The 22,311-nt window shown below is 44.0% G+C and overlaps 1 protein-coding gene across 3 annotated transcripts in view; it reads left to right on the top strand.

The window, feature by feature from the left end:
* Window positions 1-658: 658 nt before the first annotated feature.
* The window catches only part of LOC139416296 (bromodomain adjacent to zinc finger domain protein 2B-like), a 39,344-nt gene continuing 17,691 nt past the window's right edge, over window positions 659-22,311 (top strand). For all 3 annotated transcript variants that reach the window (XM_071164784.1, XM_071164783.1, XM_071164785.1), the window contains exons 1-8: window positions 659-832; window positions 1,665-1,794; window positions 2,111-3,004; window positions 15,227-17,473; window positions 18,503-18,754; window positions 18,884-19,285; window positions 21,518-21,578; window positions 21,787-21,895. In XM_071164784.1, the coding sequence (XP_071020885.1) occupies window positions 830-832; window positions 1,665-1,794; window positions 2,111-3,004; window positions 15,227-17,473; window positions 18,503-18,754; window positions 18,884-19,285; window positions 21,518-21,578; window positions 21,787-21,895 (4,098 nt within the window). In that variant the 5' untranslated portion in view covers window positions 659-829. The remainder of the gene's footprint in view (window positions 833-1,664; window positions 1,795-2,110; window positions 3,005-15,226; window positions 17,474-18,502; window positions 18,755-18,883; window positions 19,286-21,517; window positions 21,579-21,786; window positions 21,896-22,311) is intronic.

Raw genomic sequence — 22,311 nt, 5'->3', positions numbered from 1 at the left:
TATTGTAAATAACCTTGAATTTAGCGGTATCTTATAGGGTGTCGATTGTTGAAACAATCAGCAAATTCTAGAATGTAAACCCGATTGCATTAAATGTAACTAGCTAGCTATATCTCACCTCACGGCATCCTTGGAGGATTGTTTTTGTTGCAGAGAAGGACATGAAATCAGATGTTAACTGCGCCCGGTGTTGCTAACCAGATAGGCCTATCTCGCTGGTTGGAAATGACGTTATTTAATGAGCTTTAGCCACTTATCTACTAGCGAGTTTTGAATTAAAGTTCATTTGAAAATATGTAGATACTGTTGTACACACATGAACAAACGTTAGCTAGTCAATATATCGACAATACCAAAACGAAACGTGCTTAATGCAACTGCTCGAGCAATTTTGTTATTGAATTTCACTAACATTACAAGCCCTGTTAAGCCCTTTTTTGTTTTCGTTGTTGACCGTTTTGATAAGCAACTGGATAACGTTAGCCACTGTAGCTAGATGGTTTAGCTATATTGACCTAGCTTAGCTAACAAGCGAACATTTACATGAATCAACTTCAACTGGACACGTCAAAGTAGCTAATGTTATCATGAAATAAATGTACAACAATAGTTTTTTAAAATTAAACATAGCCATAGTGAGAAACCAATTATTATTTATTTTTTTAATCAGAGGGCTACATTTTGATTTACGTCGACGAACACTTAGCTAGCTACACAGATAATCTAGGTAGCTAGTTGATCTGTGGATGAGAGAAATTCATGGTCCATCCAAGGGGGTGATATCCGCGAGCGCATGGTCACGTGTGGCAGTTAGCCTAGCCAGTGTGAGATGGTAAGCAGAAGCACATTTTTATGTCATTCGAAAGTAACTAATAAATGACTAACTGCTGTTTGTTATTGCATTACCCACATATTTGTGATATGGCCCAAGCATGTCGGTTGCAGTGAGCTACGGTAGTATAGAACGCCAATGTTTTCAGCTAGCTACTAGTGTTAGTTAGCTCTTCGTGCTAATGTTACTGTTTATCGTGGGATGGATGTTGAAAAACGCAGTTAAACATTTGGGTTTACGAATGGTTTGACGTTTCATACAATATATACTTGTAATCTACGACATACCTTTTTTTCAACTTGTGCTTATCTTGAAAACATATTTCTCAGACCAAAATATTGTTGTTTTCCCGTTATCAAAACGGGTCCGTTGTGCTTTAGCTACGGTGGATCAATCCGTGGCGTTCATTGTCCATTATTTTGTTGGCCAGGGCATCCCCTTCGCTGCTCTAACTGCGACATTTTTAGGGAGCTATGGGAGGGCAATGTTTGATAATTAATTCCACACCGTGTCATCCATAGTAGTCCATCTCAGGCTTGCCAACGCCTGCAGTTCTAACCAAGTAATATTAGTGTATGGATCTAGCTAGCTACTTTGTTTTTAAAATAACATACAATTTTCTATTTATTTTATACTACACACATTTTATTTATGAAAACCATCCATTGCGTGTGTATTCTGCTTGCAAGAATAGCCTATTTATGAGACAGCTGCATGGAATCTGTGTGATTTTAAAAAAAAAAGAATAATAATTATATGCAGGTAAAATATTTTTTTCTGGTTTCTTTGTTTCTCTTCATGACTTGTGGTCTGTGCTACTTGTCTTTCTCAGATGGAGTCAAACAACCATTTCAACTATGGCAGCCACTCCTCTGTGTCTGCTAACTCAGGACTGAAACTCTCCTCAGGGGATTCTCTCTATTCTAACAGGTCCTCCATGAGTTTCCCTCCACAGGGGAAGAGTGAGTACCCCTCTAACCACATTTGCTGTGGTTACTTTCTGCCTCACTATTTCTATATCAATAACTGATTTATATTTCATCTCTCTCTGCCCTAGTCTCGTGACCCTTATAATGAACAAAATATTGTATGTAACTCTAGACCAGGTGTTCAGTGCAAAAGCAATCAATATCTTGATCATACCACAACAAATTGATGTAACCTCACCTTAAATTCACTGGACATTTTATGATTACAGGATGCATGACCTGTGGATGCTGTGTGATTTGAACACGCTGAACAATTAATAATCTGATTCACCCCTGACCACCTTTGCAGATATGAATGGCGAAATGAATGTGAATGGCGTCACTACTGTAATTGGGCCTAGTGTGCCTGGCTCCCAACTTCCAACAGCCTCATACCCCCACATGAGCAACCACCACCAGAGTAGCATGGGCTACGACTACATGTGGGGAGGACAGCCACAGTACAGCCCAGCCATGGGCTCGTCTCCTGGGCATGGCATGCACCAGAAGCAGCCTCCACCTGGGGGGATGCAGCAACAGAGCCAGCACCACTTCCAGGGTCATGGACAGTACCAACTGAACGGGGGCATGCCTGGGTCCCGTCAGCCACCCGTGGCTGCCCCACCAAACGTGACTCTTACAGGGGGCCAGTACTGGAACAGGGGTAACCCGGGGCAACAGCAGAGCAGCACAGCCATGGCAATGGGGTATAACTCACAAGGTGTGTACGGGTCCTACCAGAGCCAGGTGCACCCTGGGATTGCGCCCTCACAGCATCACCAGCAGCAGCCTCCACAGTCATCCCCTCACCAACAGACACAGCAGCACATTCACCCGCACCACCACCCACACCACCAGCAGCAACACCAGCAGCAACCTCAGCACTACAGCATGGTACCCAATGGGATTCCCTACTACCAGCCCCAGCACCCACCTCTTCCCGCTCCACAACCCCAGCCCCCATCCCAATCTCAGTCCCAGGCTCAGATGATGCCCCCTACCTCCCAAAATTTCACCCCTCCACGGGGCAGCCCACAGCACCACCACATTGGCCGGGGAGGCACTGGCAGCCCTCTCCCCCTGGGGGTGTCCTCTGTCCCAATGATGTCACCCTCGACAATGGCGGATAGTGGATCGCCCCAGAGCCAGACCAGGGAGAGGAGTCCCCATGGAGGTACTGTGGGGATGCCTGCTGTCATGCAAGGTAAGATAGAAATATTTCCACAGGTGGCAAGTTTTCAGAGTAACCTAGTCCCTTTTTTTTATGGCACTACGGAAGTAAGTATCTGTTTCATTTTCATATGGTCACTAGAGCCAGTGTCTGTGGAAACGGCACCATATATCACTGGAGTTTGAAATACCTATTTCAAAGCGATTTTTCTTTCCAAACGATGACTCAATTACATTCAATTACGCCTAATCAGTGTCTCAGCTGTCAGTAATTTAATTTGCTAAGCAGATTTAATTAAAACACTGTTTCCATGACAGAACTGAAAACCTTTGCCAATATGAAAACATATATTCCAGTGTTTTCTCAAAGCGTCTACTTTTTCCACTTCATAAGTTAACTAAGCACATTTTCATTAAGAGGAGAGTGGGGTAAGTTGAACCGCTCCTTGTTTCTAGGAAACCATACACAAAAATTAATAATGCATCTAAATATCTCGGAAGCAATCATCATTGCATGGTCTGTGAAGGAAAAAAACACACGGAAAACACATGTTCTATTTATTTGACCATTTTTAAAACACAATTAGACAATACATTGGCCTCCTGAGTGACACAGTGGTCTAAGGCACTGCATTGCAGTGCTAGAGGCGTCACTACATACCCTGGTTCGTTCCCAGGATGTGTCACAAACGGCCGTGATCGGGAGTCCCATAGGGGGGCAACGGGTCGTCCGGGTTAGGGGAGGGTTTGGCCGGGGGTAGGCCGTCACTGTAAATAAGAATTTGTTCTTAACTGACTTGCCTAGTTAAATAATGGTTCAATTAAAAGAATAATGTACAATTATTGGGGATTACACAAAGTTAAACTTATTTCCATTTTGATCCTCTTAAATAAATGCTAAAAAAAATAGCAAACAGGCTGCACAGTAGACCTAGCCTACACAGCATTAAACATTTTTTATTTCTCCTTTATTTAACCAGGTAGGCTAGTTGAGAACACCTTTATTTAACCAGGTAGGCTAGTTGAGAACAAGTTCTCGTTTACAACTGCGACCTGGCCAAGATAAAGCAAAGATGTGCGACACAAACAACAACAGAGTTACACATTGAATATACAAACATCCAGTCAATGACACAATAGAAAGTCTATATGTAGCGTGTGCAAATTAGGTAAGGCAATATATTTTCCATGGTGGCAATATAATTACAATTTAGCAACAGAACCCTGGAGTGATAGATGTGCAGTAGATGAATGTGGAAGTAGAGATACTGGGGTGCAAAGGAGCAAAAAAATAACAGTTGGGATGAGGTAGTTGGATGGGCTATTTACAGATGAGCTATGTACAGGTGCAGTGATATGTGAGCTGCTCTGACAGCTGGTGCTTAAAGTTAGTGAGGGAGATATGAGTCTCCAGCTTCAGTGATTTTTGCAAAACGTTCCAGTCATTGGCAGCAGAGAACTGGAAGGAAGGTGACCAAAAGAGGAATTGGCTTTGGGCGGTGACCAGTGAAATATACCTGCTGGAGCGCGTGCTACGGGTGGATACTCCTATGGTGACCAGTGAGCTGAGATAAGGTGGGGCTTTACCTAGCAAAGACTTAGATGACCTGGAGCCAGTGGGTTTGGCGATGAATATGAAGCGAGGGCCAGCCAACGAACATACAGTTTGCAGTGGTGGGTAGTATATGGGGCTTTGGTGACAAAACGGATGGCACTGTGATAGACTGCCTCCAATTTGCTGAGTAGAGTATTGGAGGCTATTTTGTAAATGACATCGCCAAAAAGGAACCACCATCTTTCATATGTTCTCATGTTCTGAGCAAGGAACTTAAACGTTAGCTTTTTTACATGGCACATATTGCACTTCTGCTCTTTTACACTGTGTTTTTGCATTATTTAAACCAAATTGAACATGTTTTATTATTTATTTGAGACTAAATTGATTTTATTGATGTATTATATTAAGTTAAAATTAAAGTGGTCATTCAGTATTGTTGTAATTGTCATTACAAATATATAAATACAAATTCGGCCGACTAATCAGTATCGGCTTTTTTTTGGTCCTCCAAAAATCTGTATCGGCGTTGAAAAATCATAATTGGTCGACCTCTAGTATGTTTGGCAGCATGAGTAAAGGATGCTTTGTTGCAAAATAGGAAGCCGATTCTAGATTTAATTTTGCATTGGAGATGCTTACTGTGAGTCTGGAAGTTTTCCAGATATTCTAAGTCGGAACCGTCCAGAGTAATGATGCTGGACGGGCGGGTAGGTGCTCATAGCGATCTGTTGAAGAGCATGCATTTAGTTTTACTTGAATTTAAGAGCAGTTGGAGGCCACGGAAGGAGAATTGTATGGTGTTGAAGCTTGTCTGGAGTTTAGTTAAGTGTTCAAAGAAGGGCCAGAAGTATACAGAATGGTATCGTCTGCGTGGAGGTGGATCAGAGAATCGCCAGCAGCAAAAGTGACATCATTGATGTATACAGACAAAAGAGTCGGCCCCAGAATTGAACCCTGTGGCACCCCCATAGAGACTGCCAGAGGTCCGGACAACAGGCCCTCCGATTTGACACACTGAACTCTATCTGAGAAGTAGTTGGTGAACCAGGCGAGGCAGTCATTTGAGAAACCAAGGCTGTTTAGTCTGCTGATAAGAATGTGGTGATTGACAGAGTCGAAAGCCTTGGACCTAGCCTACTAGGCATAGTTGGTTTACATATACAGTGCATTCGTAAAGTATTCAGACCCCTTGACTTTTTAAATTTTTTAAAAATGTTTCTATTTGTAATAATGACAATTACAACAATACTGAATGAACACTTTAATTTTAACTTAATATAATACATCAATAAAATCAATTTAGCCTCAAATAAATAATGAAACATGTTCAATTTGGTTTAAATAATGCAAAAACGCAGCGTAAAATTGCAATATGTGCCATGTAAAAAGCTAACGTTTAAGTTCTTTGCTCAGAACATGAGAACATATGAAAGCTGGTGGTTCCTTTTAACATGAGTCTTCAATATTCCCAGGTAAGAAGTTTTAGGTTGTAGTTATAGGAATTCTAGGACTATTTCTCTCTCTACCATTTGTATTTCATTACCCTTTGACTATTGGATGTTCTTATAGGCACTTTAGTATTGCCAGTGTAACAGTATAGCTTCCGTCCCTCTCCTCGCTCCTACCTGGGCTTGAACCAGGAACACATCGACAACAGCCACCCTCGACGCATCGTTACCCATGCAGAGCAAGGGGAACAACCACACCAAGTCTCAGAGCGAGTGATGTTTGAAACGCTATTAGCGCGCGTCCCGCTAACTAGCTAGCCATTTCACATCGGTTACACCAGCCTAATCTCGGGAGTTGATAGGCTTAAAGTCATAAACAGCACAATTCTTGAAGAATTGCGAAGAGCTGCTGGCAAATGCAGGAAAGTGCTGTTTGAATGAATGCTTACGAGCCTGCTGGTGCCTACCATCGCTCAGTCAGACTGCTCTATCAAATATCAAATCATAGACTTAATTATAACATAATAACACACAGAAATAAGAGCCTTATGTCATTAAAAGAAATCCAGGTTAGCAGGCAATATTAAACTAGGGAAATTGTGTCACTTCTCTTGCGTTCATTGCACGTAGAGTCAGGGTATATGCAACAGTTTGGGCCGCCTGGCTCGTTGCGAACTAATTTGCCTGAATTGTACATAATTATGACATAACATTGAAGGTTGTACAATGTAACAGGAATATTTAGACTTATGGATGCCACCCGTTAGATAAAATACGTAACGGTTCCGTATTTCACTGAAAGAATAAACGTTTTGTTTTCGAGATGATAGTTTCCGGATTTGACCATATTAACTAAATATGCAGGTTTAAAAAAATATACTTCTGTGTATTGATTTTAAGAAAGGCATTGATGTTTATGGTTAGGTACATTCGTGCATCGATTGTGCTTTTTTCGCAAATGACCTTTTGTTAAATCATCCCCTGTTTGGTGAAGTTGGTTGTCTTGTTAGGATAGAAATATCTTCACACAGTTCGCAACGAGCCAGGTGGCCCAAACTGCTGCATATACCCTGACACTGTTGCACAGAACGCAAGGGAAGTGACAATTTCCCTAGTTAAAAGAAATTAATGCGAATTCGCTTGTTAAATCACCCGTTTGGCGAAGTCGGATATGATTCAATGATAAATTAAAGGCACTGCATCGATTATATGCAACGCAGGACATGCTAGGTAAACTAGTAGTATCATCAACCATGTGTAGTTAACTAGTGATTATGTTAAGATTGATTGTTTTTTATAAGATACGTTTAATGCTAGCTAGCACCTTACCATGGCTTCTTGCTGCACTCGCATAACAGGTAGTCAGCCTGCCATGCAGTCTCCTCGTGGAGTGCAATGTAATCGGCCATGATCGGTGTCCAAAAATGCCGATTACCGATTGTTATGAAAACTTGAAATCGGCCCTAATTAATCGGCCATTCCGATTAATCTGTCGACCTCTATTCTTAACATATGACCCCCATAGTGATTTGTTCTTGCAATTTTTGTGACATTTCAGATTTAAATATGGACTTTTTTTTTCACAGCAGTTTGGATTTTAGTGAAATACTTTTTCAAAGTAACTTTAGTTACTTATTCTGAAATGGATAAAATACCCCCATCAATCTACACACACTACCCCTTAATAATGACAAAGCGAAAACAAGTAATTGTTGTTTACATAAATACCTTATTTACATTAGTATTTAGACCGTTTGCTCAAAATTGAACTCGGGTGCATCCTGTTTCCATTGATCATCCTTGATATGTTTCTACAACTTGATTGGAGTCCACCTGTGGTAAATTCAATTGATTGGGCATGATTTGGAAAGGCACACAAAATCAAATCAAATTTTATTGGTCACATACACATGGTTAGTAGATGTTGTTGCGAGTGTAGCGAAATGCTTGTGCTTCTAGTTCCGACAGTGCAGCAATATCTAACAAGTAATCTAACAATTACACAACAACTACCTAATACACACATCTAGGTAAAGGACTGGAATAAGAAAATAGAAATGTATTGATGAGCAATGACAGAGCGGCATAGGCAAGACTCAATAGATGGTATAAAATACAGTATAAACATTATTAAAGTGACTAGTGATCCATTAAAGTGGCCAAGGAACTCAAGTTTGTGGGCAGCAGCCTCTCCGTGTTAGTGATGGATGTTTAACAGCCTGATGGCCTTGAGATAGAAGCTTTTTTTCTTTCTCTCGGTCACAGCTTTGATGCACCTGTACTGACCTCGCCTTCTGGATGGTAGTGGGGTGAACAGGTAGTGGCTCGGGTGGTTGTTGTCCTTGATGATCTTTTTGGCCTTCCTGTGACATCGGTGGCTTAGGTGTACTGGAATGCAGGTAGTTTGACCCCGGTGATGCGTTGTGCAGACCGCACCACCCTCAAAATCAAATCAAATTTATTTGTCACATACACATGGTTAGCAGATGTTAATGCGAGTGTAGCGAAATGCTTGTGCTTCTAGTTCCGACAATGCAGTAATAAACAACGAGTAATCTAACCTAACAATTCCACAACTACAATCGTATACACGATTGTAAAGGGTAAAGGGATAATTAATATGTACATAAAGATATCTGAATGAGTGATGGTACAGAACGGCATAGGCAAGATGCAGTAGATGGTATCTAGTACAGTATATACATATGAGATGAGTAATGTAGGGTATGTAAACATGATATTAAGTAGCATTGTTTAAAGTGGCTAGTGATATATTTTCCATCAATTTCCATCAATTCCCATTATTAAAGTGGCTGGAGTTGAGTCAGTGTGTTGGCAGTAGCCACTCAATGTTAGTGGTGGCTGTTTAACAGTCTGATGGCCTTGAGATAGAAGCTGTTTTTCAGTCTCTCGGTCCCTGCTTTGAAGCACCTGTACTGTACACCTGTACCCTCACCTTTTGGATGATAGCGGGGTGAACAGGCAGTGGCTCGGGTGATTGTTGTACTTGATGATCTTTATGGCCTTCCTGTGACATCGGGTGGTGTAGGTGTCCTGGAGGGCAGGTAGTTTGCCCCCGGTGATGCGTTGTGCAGACCTCACTACCCTCTGGAGAGCCTTACGGTTGTAGAAGTTGAGTGCTTTTGGTGACAAGCCAAATTTCTTCAGCCTCCTGAGGTTGAAGAGGTGCTGCTGCGCCTTCTTCACGATGCTGTCTGGGTGGGTGGACCAATTCAGTTTGTCCGTGATGTGTACGCCAAGGAACTTAACTTACTGCCCTCTCCACTACTGTCCCATCAATGTGGGTAGGGGGGTGCTCCCTCTGCTGTTTCCTGAAGTCCACAATCATCTCCTTTGTTTTGTTGATGTTGAGTGAGAGGTTGTTTTTGTGACACCACACTCCGAGGGCCCTCACCTCCTCCCTATATGGCTGTCTGGTCATTGTTTGTAATCAAGCCCACTACTGTTGTGACGTCTGCAAACTTGATGATTGAGTTGGAGGTGTGCATGGCCACGCAGTCATGGGTCGACAGGGAGTACAGGAGGGGGCTGAGCACGCACCCTTGTGGGGCCCCAGTGTTGAGGATCAGCGAAGTGGAGATGTGAAGTTCCCTAAGGGCTGTCGTGATATCGGCTTGAGGGGGGATATACACGGCTATGACAGTAACCAACAAGAATTCTCTTGGGAGATAATGCGGTCGGCATTTCATTGTGAGGAATTCTAGGTCAGGTGAACCAAGGGACTGGACATTAGCGAGTAATATACTCGGAAGCGGTGGGTGGTGTGCGGGCCGCCGAAGTCTGACCAGAAGACCGCTCAGTCTTCCTCTTCTGCGGCGACATTGTTTTGGGTCAGCCTCTGGAATCCGTTCAAATGCCCTGGGTGGTTCAGACAAAAGATCCGCTTCGGGAAAGTCGTATTCCTGGTCGTAGTAGTGCTGGTAAGTTGACGTCGCTCTGATATCCAATAGTTCTTCCTGACTGTATCTATTAACACTTTGGAAACAGTTTCTTTTTTCCTTAGAGATAAACTACTCCTTAATGCAACCGTTGTGTCAGATTTCAAAAAAGCTTAACGCTGAAAGCACACCATGCGATAATCTGAGAACAGCGCTCAACCACCAAAACAAGCCATACAGATACCCGCCATGTTGTGGAGTCAACAAAAGTCAGAAATAGCGTTATAAATATTCACTTTGATGATCTTCATCGGAATGCACTCCCAGGATTCCCAGTTCCACAATAAATGTTAGTTTTGTTCAATAAAGTCCATAATTTATGTCCAAATACCTCCATTTGTTTGCGCGTTTAGTTCACTAATCCAAATCCACATGTCAAACGATGTATATAATCAATTTTTAGGATCTTTTTATCTTAATTCTTATTATTCCTCCGTAAAAAGCACATGCAAGCCCACTTGCAATTTGCAAAAAGGCATCTAAAGGACTCAGACCATTAGAAACCAGATTCTCTGGTCGAATGAAACCAAGATATTGAACTCTTTGGCCTGAATGCCACGTGTCACGTCTGGAGGAAACCTGGCACCATCCCTACGGTGAAGCATGGTGGTGGCAGCATCATGCCGTAGGGATGTTTTTCAGTGGCAGGGACTGGGAGACTAGTCAGGATCGAGGGAAAGATGAATGTAGAAAAGTACAGAGGTCCTTGATAAAAACCTGCTCCAGAGCGCTCAGGACCTCAGTATGGCAACTGCTCGGCATCTGACCGTAAGGCGCTACAGAGGGTAGTGCGAATGGCCCAGTACATCACTGGGGCCAAGCTTCCTACCATCCAGGTGCCATACCAGGAAGTGACACAAACAGTCAGGATGCTCTCTATGGTGCAGCTGTCAAACTTTTTGAGGATCTGGGGACCCATGCCAAATCTTTTCAGTCTCCTGAGGGGGAAAAGGTGTTGTCGTGCCTTCTTCACAACTGTCTTGGTGTTTTTGCACCATGATAGTTCATTGGTGATTTGGACACCAAGGAACTTTAAGCTCTCAACCTGCTCCACTTCAGCCCCGTAGATGTTAATCAATCAATCAATCAATCAAATGTATTTATGAAGCTCTTTTGACATCAGCGCATGTCACAAAGCGCTATACAGAAACCCAGCCCAAAACTCCAAACAGAAAGCAATGTAGATGTAGAAGCATGGTAGATAGGAAAAACTCCCTAGAAAGGCAGGAACCTAGGAAGAAACATAGATGGGAAGCACGGGGCCTGTTCAGCCCACCTTTTCCTGTAGTCCACGATCAGCTCTTTTGTCTTGCTCACATTGAGGGAGAGGTTGTTGTCTTAGCTAGGGTTGCAGATTGTCGGAAACTTTGGTACTTTTCCTGAAACTTTCGATGGGAACTTAAGCCGGTGAATGTTGAGAATTTTGCTTAAATTCATCAAAAAAAGTTATAGGAAAATGCCACGGGCACTATCTCATTTCACTGCAGCTAATGTAGAAGGAAAAGCTGTGTACATTTGCAAATATTGCGTCAAATCATGTGAAGAATGTAACAAAAATGCAGAATCATCAGGCCAAGTGCATTTAGTTGCCTCAGCTCTCACAACAAGCAACCTCTGACAAAAGTCGCTCTACTTCTATTCGAGGTGAAAATTATGAATCAGACACCTTATCGATAGCAACAGCTCATGGTCCTCCTGGAAGATTTTTTTTTGGCTCAATGGAGGAACGTAGTCAGAGAAATGCTGATGAATGTCTTGCTCGAGCTGTGTATGCAACTGGTTTACCTCTGATGCTCACAGGCAATGTGCATTGGAAGAGATTTCTGAAAGTTCTTCGTCCAGCATACACCCCTCCAACCAGACATGCTTTATCTACTCATTTGCTGGATTCAGAGTTCAAGTGAAGGTCAAGCAAATCATAGAGATAGCAGACTATTGCAATCATCTCTGATGGGTGCTCAAATGTTTGTGGGCAAGGAATAATTAACTACATCATCTCCACCCCTCAACCCATATTCGACAAGTGCACAGACACAAGGGACAACAGACACACCGGTCTCTACATTGCAGGTGAGCTGAAGGCAGTCATCAATGACCTTGGACCACAGAAGGTATTTGCACTGGTGACAGACAATGCTGCCAACATGAAGGCTGCTTGGTCTAAAGTGGAGGAGTCCTACCCTCACATCACACCCATTGGCTGTGCTGCTCATGCATTGAATCTGCTCTTCAAGGACATCATGGCACTGAAAACAATGGATACACTCTACAAGAGAGCCAAGGAAATGGTTAGATATGTGAAGGGTCAACTTGTTATAGCAGAAATATCCCTCACCAAGCAAAGTGAGAAGAAGAGTCTGAACATCAGACAGGATGGCATTGTCTCCCTCAATCCGTGCAATGGTTGCTGCTATATGTTTCATGAGATTCAGGCTGCTTACCACTCTCTCCCAAAATACATCATCCAGGAGGATCCGCTTGATGAAGCTGCCCAGCAACACCCATTGGGGTGGTATTGTCGTCGTGTTTGACAGTCTCCTGGAGGGGAAGGAGTCTGTCCAAAAAATTGCCATATCACAGTCTGCCGATATGGACAGCCCCATCAAGCGGATCCTCCTGGATGATGTATTTTGGGAGAGAGTGGTAAGCAGCCTGAATCTCCTGAAACCTATAGCAGCAACCATTGCACGGATTGAGGGAGACAATGCCATCCTGTCTGATGTTCAGACTCTGCTTGCAGATGTAAGAGAAGAAATCTGTACTGTTTTGCCCACTTCACTGTTACAAGCAGAGGATGTTGGAGTTCTGAAATACATCAAAAAGCGTGAAGACTTCTGCCTGAAGCCTGAAGCCCATACACGCCGCAGCTTACATGTTGGACCCCAAGTATGCTGGCAAGAGCATCCTGTCTGGTGCAAAGATCAACAAGTCCTATGGTGTCATCAATACCGTGTCTTGCCACCTTGGCCTGGATGAGGGCAAGGTTCTTGGCAGTCTGGCAAAGTACACTTCCAGGCAAGGGCTTTGGGATGGAGATGCAATATGGCAGTCAACCACCCGGTGGAGGCCTCCCGGGTGGCGCAGTGGTTAAGGGTGCTGTACTGCAGCGCCAGCTGTGCCATCAGAGATCCTGGGTTCGCGCCCAGGCTCTGTAGTAACCGGCCGCTACCGGTCCGTTGGGCGACGCACAATTGGCCTAGCGTCGTCCGGGTTAGGGAGGGCTTGGTCGGTAGGGAAGTCCTTGTCTCATCGCACACCAGCGACTCCTGTGGCGGGCCGGGCGCAGTGCGCGCTAACCAAGGTTGCCAGGTGCGCAGTGTTTCCTCCGACACATTGGTGCGGCTGGCTTCCGGGTTGGATGCACGCTGTGTTAAGAAGCAGTGCGGCTAGGTTGGGTTGTGTATCGGAGGACGCATGACTTTCAACCTTCGTCTCTCCCGAGCCCGTACAGGAGTTGTAGCGACGAGACAAGATAGTAGCTACTACAACAATTGGACACTACGAAATTCAACAACAAAAAAACATCCGGTGGAAGGGACTTTGTGGATCTGAGGCTCTTTTGCCTCTATCATCCTCCAAATCCCACCAACATCAGCCGCCTCAGAGCGCAAATGGTCCTTGTTTGGGAACACACACACCAAAGCTGATCAATACAAGGGTTGAAGAATTGGTGGCCATCTGAGCAAATTTGAGCCTGACAACAAGGTTGGAAAGTGAAGATGAGGCCTAGAGTCTGATGTTCAAGAGGTGGACATGTTTAACCTTTATTTAACTAGGCAAGTCAGTTATGAATACATTCTTATTTACAATGACAGCCTAGGAACAGTGGGTTAACTGCCTTGTTCAGGGGCAGAACAACATATTTTTACCTTGTCAGCTCAGGGATTCGATCTAGCAACCTTTCAGTTACTGGCCCAACGCTCTAACCACTAGGCTACCTGCCACCGACATAGAGGAGGTCTAGGTAGAAGACATGGAAGCCTGAGAGGAACACAACCAAAGCTTTAGTTTCCAGACTATCATTTTACAGATGTATGTTAAATGTTTTTGGGAGATGTGATGGATCATTGGAGATCATTCAATATTTCCTTGTGTTGTTCAGTGAAATCATCCCATGTGAAGAGTCAATTCATTTAATTAAAGTTCAATTCGTAACTAAACAGTTTTTTTCTGTACGGAAGGATTTAATCATTTGCAATTATGTCTACTTATGATAAGGTAAAGGGTTTATGTTTCTGTCTCTGTATAATATGGTAAATATATCCAATGCAAAAAAAAAACATCTACAGTTGAAGTCAGAAGTTTACATAAACTTAGGTTGGAGTCATTAAAACTTGTTTTACAACCGTCACAAATTTCTTGTTAAGCTATAGTTTTCGCAAGTTGGTTAGGACATCTACTTTGTGTATACCATAAGTAATTTTTCCAACAATTGTTTATAAACCGATTATTTCACTTAAAATTCACTGTATCACAATTCCAGTGGGTAAGAAGTTTACATACACTAAGTTGACTGTGCCTTTAAACAGCTTGGAAAATTCCAGAAAATCATGTCATGGCTGTAGAATCTTCTGATAGGCTAATTGACATCATTTGAGTCAATTTGAGGTGTACTTGTGGATGTATTTCAAGGCCTACCTTTGCTTGACATCATGGCCGCTCAGCATGGAAGAAGCCACTGCTCCAAAACCGCCATAAAAAAGCCAGACTACGGTTTGCAACTGCACATGGGGACAAAGATCGTATTTTTTGGAGAAATGTCCTCTGGTCCGATGAAACAAAAATAGAACTCTTTGGCCATAATGATCATCGTTATGTTTGAGTATTTGGCTATGGTGTAGGTAAACTTCCGACTTCCACCCATTATGCCATCGTTAACTTGAGTGGGTGACACCCGTTCTATTCATTTTATTTCTATGGCAGCACATGCAGTAAGGAGCGGAGGAGAAGAGAGTGTGTCAAATGTACTGTCATCCAAAATTGTATATCTCACCTACACATCCTTATTCTCCACCACCACCCGTAGGGTGTGGCATACCTCAAATCTAATGTGCACCACAATGCATAATAAAAAAACTCCTCGCCCCTTGCAATGATACAGCCACTATTTATATTGCCGCCTTTGCTGTCTTACTGAGGTGGCACGCTGGCATGCAGCAGATTGTCCCCAAGGTGTTTTTTAAAAGTGCCATCTGCTCTCCAGATTCCCTCTTAGAGTTACCTTGTGGCTGCTGTGTTGTCTTTCTGTCGTTTCTAATGGTCTCACTGTTGTTTGTGTTCCTGTTCCTTAGGGCGGATGAGTGAAGTGTTTAAGGATGTGGATAAAGGCTATAATGGGATGGAGAGGGCGTCTGTCACCCAGCTGCTGCCTAAAAGCGACAGCTACCATCCCAAGCCCCCTGGACCCCCGATGGGACCTACCATTGACTACTGCCAGCGCTCTGAGCAGCCGATGGCCCAGCACCATGAAATGGCAACCTCAGCGAGGGAGTCTGCGCCACCTGCGCCTCCACACTCGATGTCGTCCCATCCTCCGGCTGTGTCTGCGCCTTCCACCCATTCTAGGCTCTCTGCACCTACTGCTATGTCTACTCCTCCAATGGGTACATTAGGACCTCCTGTCGTTTCATCCTTCTCTGTTAGTCCTGCGCCTCCCCGAAACTCAGCGGCTCCCATGTCCTCTTCTCCTTCTCTCCCTGTGCATGGACCTCCTCCCGGGCTGTCTTCGCCTCCTCTGATGAGCACAAGACCTTCTCCAGTGTCTTTGTCCACACCTCCATCAGTGGCATCTCCACCCTCGTCAGTGTCTGTAACTCTTCCCAAGCCACCTGCACCACCTCTTCTCCTGGACAAATCCTCTATACCTCCAGCTGTGTCTGCTCCCCATCCAGTCAGTGCTCCTCCCCCAGTGTCTGTGGCACATCAGACTGCTCCCATGACATCTGCCCCTCCTGCGATGGTCTCTACTCCTACTATGGTGGGTGCTCCCTCGCGCTCCATGTCTGCACCCATCTCTGCACTTCAGCAGATGGTTCAAGGATCCAGACCACCGCCTTTGACTTCCTCTCCCATAGCTTTATCTGGAGCTCCTCGAGAAAAGTTTTGGACTCCATCAATATCTGCAGTTGCACCTCCCCCAAGGGTTTCTGTGTCCCCCACAGCGGTGTCTACTACCTTGGTGGCAGTAAGGCAAAATTCCTCAGCAGTGCCCAGTCCTCCTTGGGCAGTCAGTGCACCTTCTATATCAGTGTCCTCACCTCCTCGATCTGTGTCTACTCCTCCCCCAGCAGTTTCTGCTCCCTCCACAGAGTCTGCGTCTGCAGTGTCCTCGTCTCCAAAGGAGGTATCTATGCCTCCTTTAACAGGTCAAGGCCCTAAAGCTCAAGCCCCCGGAGTTTCTTCAATGTCTGAGCCTCCTGCCTTGGTGTTTGTGCCTCGTGCAGTGATGACTGCTCTTCATATGGTCCCCTCAACCCCTCCTGCTGTCTCTGCGCCTTCCCTATCCATTCCTGCTCCTCCACAAGCCCCTAAATGCATGTTTTCCGCTGAGCCAAAGGAGCGAGACATGGGGAATAAGAAGGCCATGGGCAACAAGAAGGAACCCTCTGTAGAACCACCTGGAAAACTAGAGGCGAGTTCTCCACAGCCGAAAGTCGACCCAGTTAGAACACCATCAAAGATGGATGCCACCAAGTCTTTTACTCGTCAATCTGAAAAACACTCACACAAACCCCTCACAGATATTCCTGGGACTCCTCCGCCTCCCAAGGACCAAGAGAACTCCTTTGTCGACAAAATGTGTGCGGAGAGAATGGACACCGCCCCCCTGAGACACTCATACTCTCTCCTGGAGAGAAGAGGTCTGGATGACACCTGTGAGACGGACGAGTCAGCGTTTGAGGAGTCTGCGGACGAGTCGTCGCAGGTGTCCACGTGCCTCGACAGCACCAGGATGGAGAAAACCAGCTTTACTGAAGAGGATGACGCCTGTAACGACTCATCACTCAACGACACATCTCAGTTTGGTGACACTTCTAGACTTGGCGCTAACTCTCGAATGGATGACATGTCTCGATTGGATGACAGCTTCCGTGTAGATGGTGAAACCTCTCGGTTTGATGATACCTCTCGCATGGATGAAGACTGCTCTCGATTGGATGTCACCTCTCAATTGGATGACAGCTCTCGCATAGATGGCGGCAAATCTCGATTTGACGATACCTCTTGTTTGGATGACAGCTCTCACATGGATCACCCCTCTCGTGAGGATGAAATATCACATGTTGCTGACACTACAATAGATAGCCGCTTCTCCTCTGTGGATGATTCCAGGGACTTGACGCTGGATGATACCCAAACAGAGGACTCTTCCCAGGCAGAGGAGACCATTGACAGCTGCCTGAGCACCGGGGTGTCCATGCTGGATTCCTCTCTGAACAACACCTCTCAGATGGAGGACTCCTGTGTTGAATCCTCCCAGAATGACGTCTCCCGGTCAAGCTCAAATGGCCCTGCCAAACCACCCCCAGCCTACAAAGGTAAGATCCTTGCCATAGTTGATATGACAACCTGTGTTTGTATTTAATTAGCTTAAAGGGTTATTTCACCCAAATTACAAAATGACACATTGGTTTCCTTACTCTGTAAGCTGTCTATGGACAAGGTATGAAAGCAATCCAAATGTTTTGGCATTTGTGGCACAAATCTGAATCAAGTTATGGGACCGATTTTTATTTAATTTAATTTTTTACATTTATTTTAAATTCGATTTAAAAAAAATAATAATTTCCCAAATGATCTGAAATGTATTGTGAATCCCAACATAGTCACTTCTAGATGTTTTGAACATGTGTGAAAAATGTGGTCGCATCTAAATCGCTGTGAAATTATTTTGTCAATAACAAAGCATATGGTTTTTACAGGTGTTTGAAGTTGGTGGACCAAAACCGGAAGTAAAAGGCTCAACTTGTGTTGGAGCCTTTTACTTTCGGTTTTGGCCCACCAACTTCAAACAGCTGTAAAAATCATATGCTTTGTTATTGACAATATAATTTCACAGTGATTTAGATGGTATATTGATTCCCTAAACCAAGTGCTTGTTTTCTCACTTAAACTGAAATTGAGTGTAGAAGTCTTGCAACCAGGAAATGACAGAGCGATTTCCACTAGATACAGCCACAAAGTCAGAACAGCTTTCCCATTTTGACAACCGATGCCTCTCCAGTAGGAGAAATCAGGATGCAAAATCACAGCCAATCACAACGCTGGTGGTTAAGTAACACTGTGAAACACTATCATTACACTATTACTGCAGATACAGTATGTTACGGTCATTTTCTAAAATTACAACGTAAATATTTTTAAAACCCTGTGTAGCATCTTTATGTAAGATAGTGTGTGGGTAGATGGTTGAAGAGTTGTTGGTTGGAACTTGGAAATTAGAGTTGATTATCAACTCTTATTTATCACAGCCAGCTATGGGAGCACTTATTTTGTCAACATACAGTGACTGTCAGTTAATTTGAGGTTGTTAACCATTAACCCTTAATCTTATGACCTCTTGACAGGGTTTGAAGGGGAATGTGAGTCGGAGGGGCAGGATATACCCGACTGTGCTGGCACCACCAAGGCCAGTGCCGTTAGTATCATGGCTCCCCCTGTTATGGACAAAGGCAAGCACACAGCGGCGCTCAGTGCCCTGGTGGGGAACCTGGTTGCAGCCCCACGCCTGCCCTTAGCCGCCCCAGCCGTACCCACCACCAGCCAAAAGACACCAAGGAAACCCAGGAAGCCACGCACTCCAGCAGCCTCCACTCCCGGTAAACCAACTTCTTTGTCCCTTTTTTCCTTTATGATATTTCTGTGCCACTCCAGTTCATTTTGAGCAAACAAAGTTGTGTACAATAGCAAAGCAAGGATTTCTGACTTTCTGTTATCATTCTCTCCAGTTCCTCAGGTCCCCGGGCAAGCACAGCGGAGGTCCGCTGTTAAAACTCCAAAGGTGGATAAGATAAAGGTGGAGAGGAAGAAGAAGAAGAAGCTTGAGAAAGGAGAGGTCGTAGAGAAAAAGGAGAAGGGACCACCAAGAAAGAGAAAGAAGACAGAATCAGTAGCAGTCACAGAAGAGGCTGAACGTTCTGCTGAAGGCTTACTTTCTGGTCAAAGTGGACCAGTCACTACCATCAATGAACCATGTCTGACCAGTGGCGAGACCCCGCCGGCCATCAAACCCAAGAAGGTTAGGGTCAAGAATCTGGAACCGATGCCACCCAAAATAGCGAAAATTGATGTTAACACTAAACCCAATGATGGCAATAACGACAATGACGGAGATGACAGTTCCACTGCTGGTAATGAACACGCTAACTATTTTGATTCTGGAAATTATAGAAATTATTGTATATATTTTTTTGTTGTTGTTTCTCTAGATGTATACTGAACAAAAATATAAACGCAACATGTAAAGTGTTGGTCCCATGTTTCATGAGCTGAAATAAAATATCCCATATAAATGTTTCATATGCACAAAAAGCTTATTTCTCTAAAATGTTGTGCACAAATGTTACAACCCTGTCAGTAAGCATTTCTCATTTGCCAAGATAATCCATCCACCTGACAGGTGTGGCATATCAAGAAGCTGATTAAACAGCATGACACAGGTGCACATTACACAGGTGCACCTTGTGCTGGGGGCAATATGGCTACTCTAAAATGTGCAGTTTTCTCAGAACACAATGCCACAGATGTCTCAAGTTGAGGGAGCGTGCAATTGACTTGCTGACTGCAATGTCCCAGAGCTGTTGCCAGAGAATTTAATGTTAATTTCTCTACCACAAGCCGCCTCCAACATCGTTTTAGAGAATTTGACAGTACGTCCAACTTGCCTAACAACTGCAGGCCACGTCTAACCATACCAACCCTTGACCCCAACATCCGGCTTCTTCACCTGCGGGATCTTCTGAGACCAGCCACCCAGACAGCTGATGAAACTGTGGGTTTGCACAACCAAAGAACTTCTGCCCAAACTGTCTGAGACCGTCTCAGGTAAGCTCATCTGCATGCTTGTCGTCCTCACCAGGGTCTTGACCTGACTGCAGTTTGGCGTCGTAACCGACTTCAGTGGGCAAATGCTCACCTTTGATGGCCGCTGGCACGCTGGAGAAGTGTGCTCTTCACAGATGAATCACTGGTTCAACTGTACTAGACAAACGGCGTATGTGTGGGTGAGCTATTTGCTGATGTCAACGTTGTGAATAGAGTGCCCCATGGTGGTGATGGGGTTACAGTATGGGCAGGCCTAAGCTATGGACAACGAACGCAATAGGATTGAATGCAGATATCTTGACGAGATCCTGAGGCCCATTGTCGGGCCATTCATCCGCCGCCATCACCTCATGTTTTAGCATGATAATGTGCAGCCTCATATCGCAAGGATCTGTACACAATTCCTGGAAACTGAAAATGGCCCAGTTTTGACATGGCCTACATACTTACCAGACATGTCACTCATTGAGCATGTTTGGGATGCTCTGGACCGACGTGTATGACAGCATGTTCCAGTTCCCGCCAAGATCCAGTAACTTCGCACAACCATTGAAGAGGAGTGGGACAACCTTCCACAGGCTACAATCAACAGCCTGATCTACTCTATGCAAAGGAGATGTCATGCTACATTAGGCAAATGGTGGTCACATGCCAGATACTGGTTTTCTGATTCACGCCGTTACCTTTTTTTAAAAGGTATCTGTAACCAGCCGATGCATATCTGTATTCCCAGTCATGTAAAATCCATAGATTAGGGCCTAATGAATTCATTTAAATTTACCAATTTCCTTATGTGAATTGTTAACTCAGTCAAATATTTTAAATTGTTGCATTTATATTTTTTGTTCAGTGTAGTTATGACCCAATGATTATAAACTCAAAACCAGGGATAATCAACTAGATTCATCTGCAGGACACATTTTTTTTCAGATCGTCAGGTGGCTGGAACATAATTCCAAATAATTTGTAGACTGCAAAATTGAACACAAGAAGCCCAAACAGATATTAGAGAAGAAAAAAAAAATGCATACCTTGCTTAGGTTTTTCTCTCTGCATTGTTGTGAAGGACCTGTAAAGTGAGCATTTCATTCTCAGCCTACACCTGTTTACGAAGCATGTGACAAAACATTTTGATTTGATTTGTATGTGACCACATATACAGAATCTCCCTATTATGCATGGGAATACTTTTTTGGAACAGATTTCCAAAATTAAACTCACTTGGTGTGACAGGTGTTGCTTGCTCACTTGGTGTGTGTGTGTGTATGTATGTATGTATGTATGTATGTATGTATGTATATATATATATATGTGTATATATATATATATATATGTGTGTGTATATATATGTGTATATATGTGTATATATACATATATATATATATATATGTGTGTGTGTGTATATATATATATACACACACACACACATACATTTTTTGGTGGCTCTGAAAACTTGGGGAACCATGCTCTAAACCGATGTTGATGGATGAGAGTAATTCTGTACAAATCTAATTCTCCTCTCTTTGTTCCTTGTACAGGTGACACCCCCAGGAGGAGGATAGCAACAGAGGAGCAGGTCCACTTCCCTCTGCTCCATGGGTAATGATACATATCCTTGTGAAAAGCTCCCCTAACTAGTGTGTCTCTGTGCCAAATATTTCAAATGTGTGTAAAGTGCAGGTTAGTGTTCATACAATACTCCTCGATTTCATCCTTCTATTCTAGGCCGACTGCAGGGATACTATGATCCTTCTACTGTGTGTTGAATGTGGCTCTTAACGTGACTTTTTATTGATCGGTGCTTTAGCTGGAGGAGGGAAGTCCGAGTCAGGAAGACTGAGGACCGGCTGAAGGGGGAGACCTGGTACTACAGCCCCTGTGGGAGAAGGATTAAGCAGTTTCCAGAAGTCATCAAGGTAACTGGCAGTTAGAGTCAAATCAAATCAAATTTATTTATATAGCCCTTCGTACATCAGCTGATATCTCAAAGTGCTGTACAGAAACCCAGCCTAAAACCCCAAACAGCAAGCAATGCAGGTGTAGAAGCACGGTGGCTAGGAAAAACTCCCTAGAAAGGCCAAAACCTAGGAAGAAACCTAGAGAGGAACCAGGCTATGTGGGGTGGCCAGTCCTCTTCTGGCTGTGCCGGGTGGAGATTATAACAGAACATGGCCAAGATGTTCAAATGTTCATAAATGACCAGCATGGTCGAATAATAATAAGGCAGAACAGTTGAAACTGGAGCAGCAGCACGGTCAGGTGGACTGGGGACAGCAAGGAGTCATCATGTCAGGTAGTCCTGGGGCATGGTCCTAGGGCTCAGGTCCTCCGA

Source organism: Oncorhynchus clarkii, chromosome 9, assembly GCF_045791955.1.
Source record: "Oncorhynchus clarkii lewisi isolate Uvic-CL-2024 chromosome 9, UVic_Ocla_1.0, whole genome shotgun sequence".
Taxonomy (NCBI): Eukaryota; Metazoa; Chordata; class Actinopteri; order Salmoniformes; family Salmonidae; genus Oncorhynchus; species Oncorhynchus clarkii.
The sequence above is the reverse complement of the archived record's forward strand: the minus strand, read 5'-3'. Positions and strand labels throughout refer to the sequence as shown.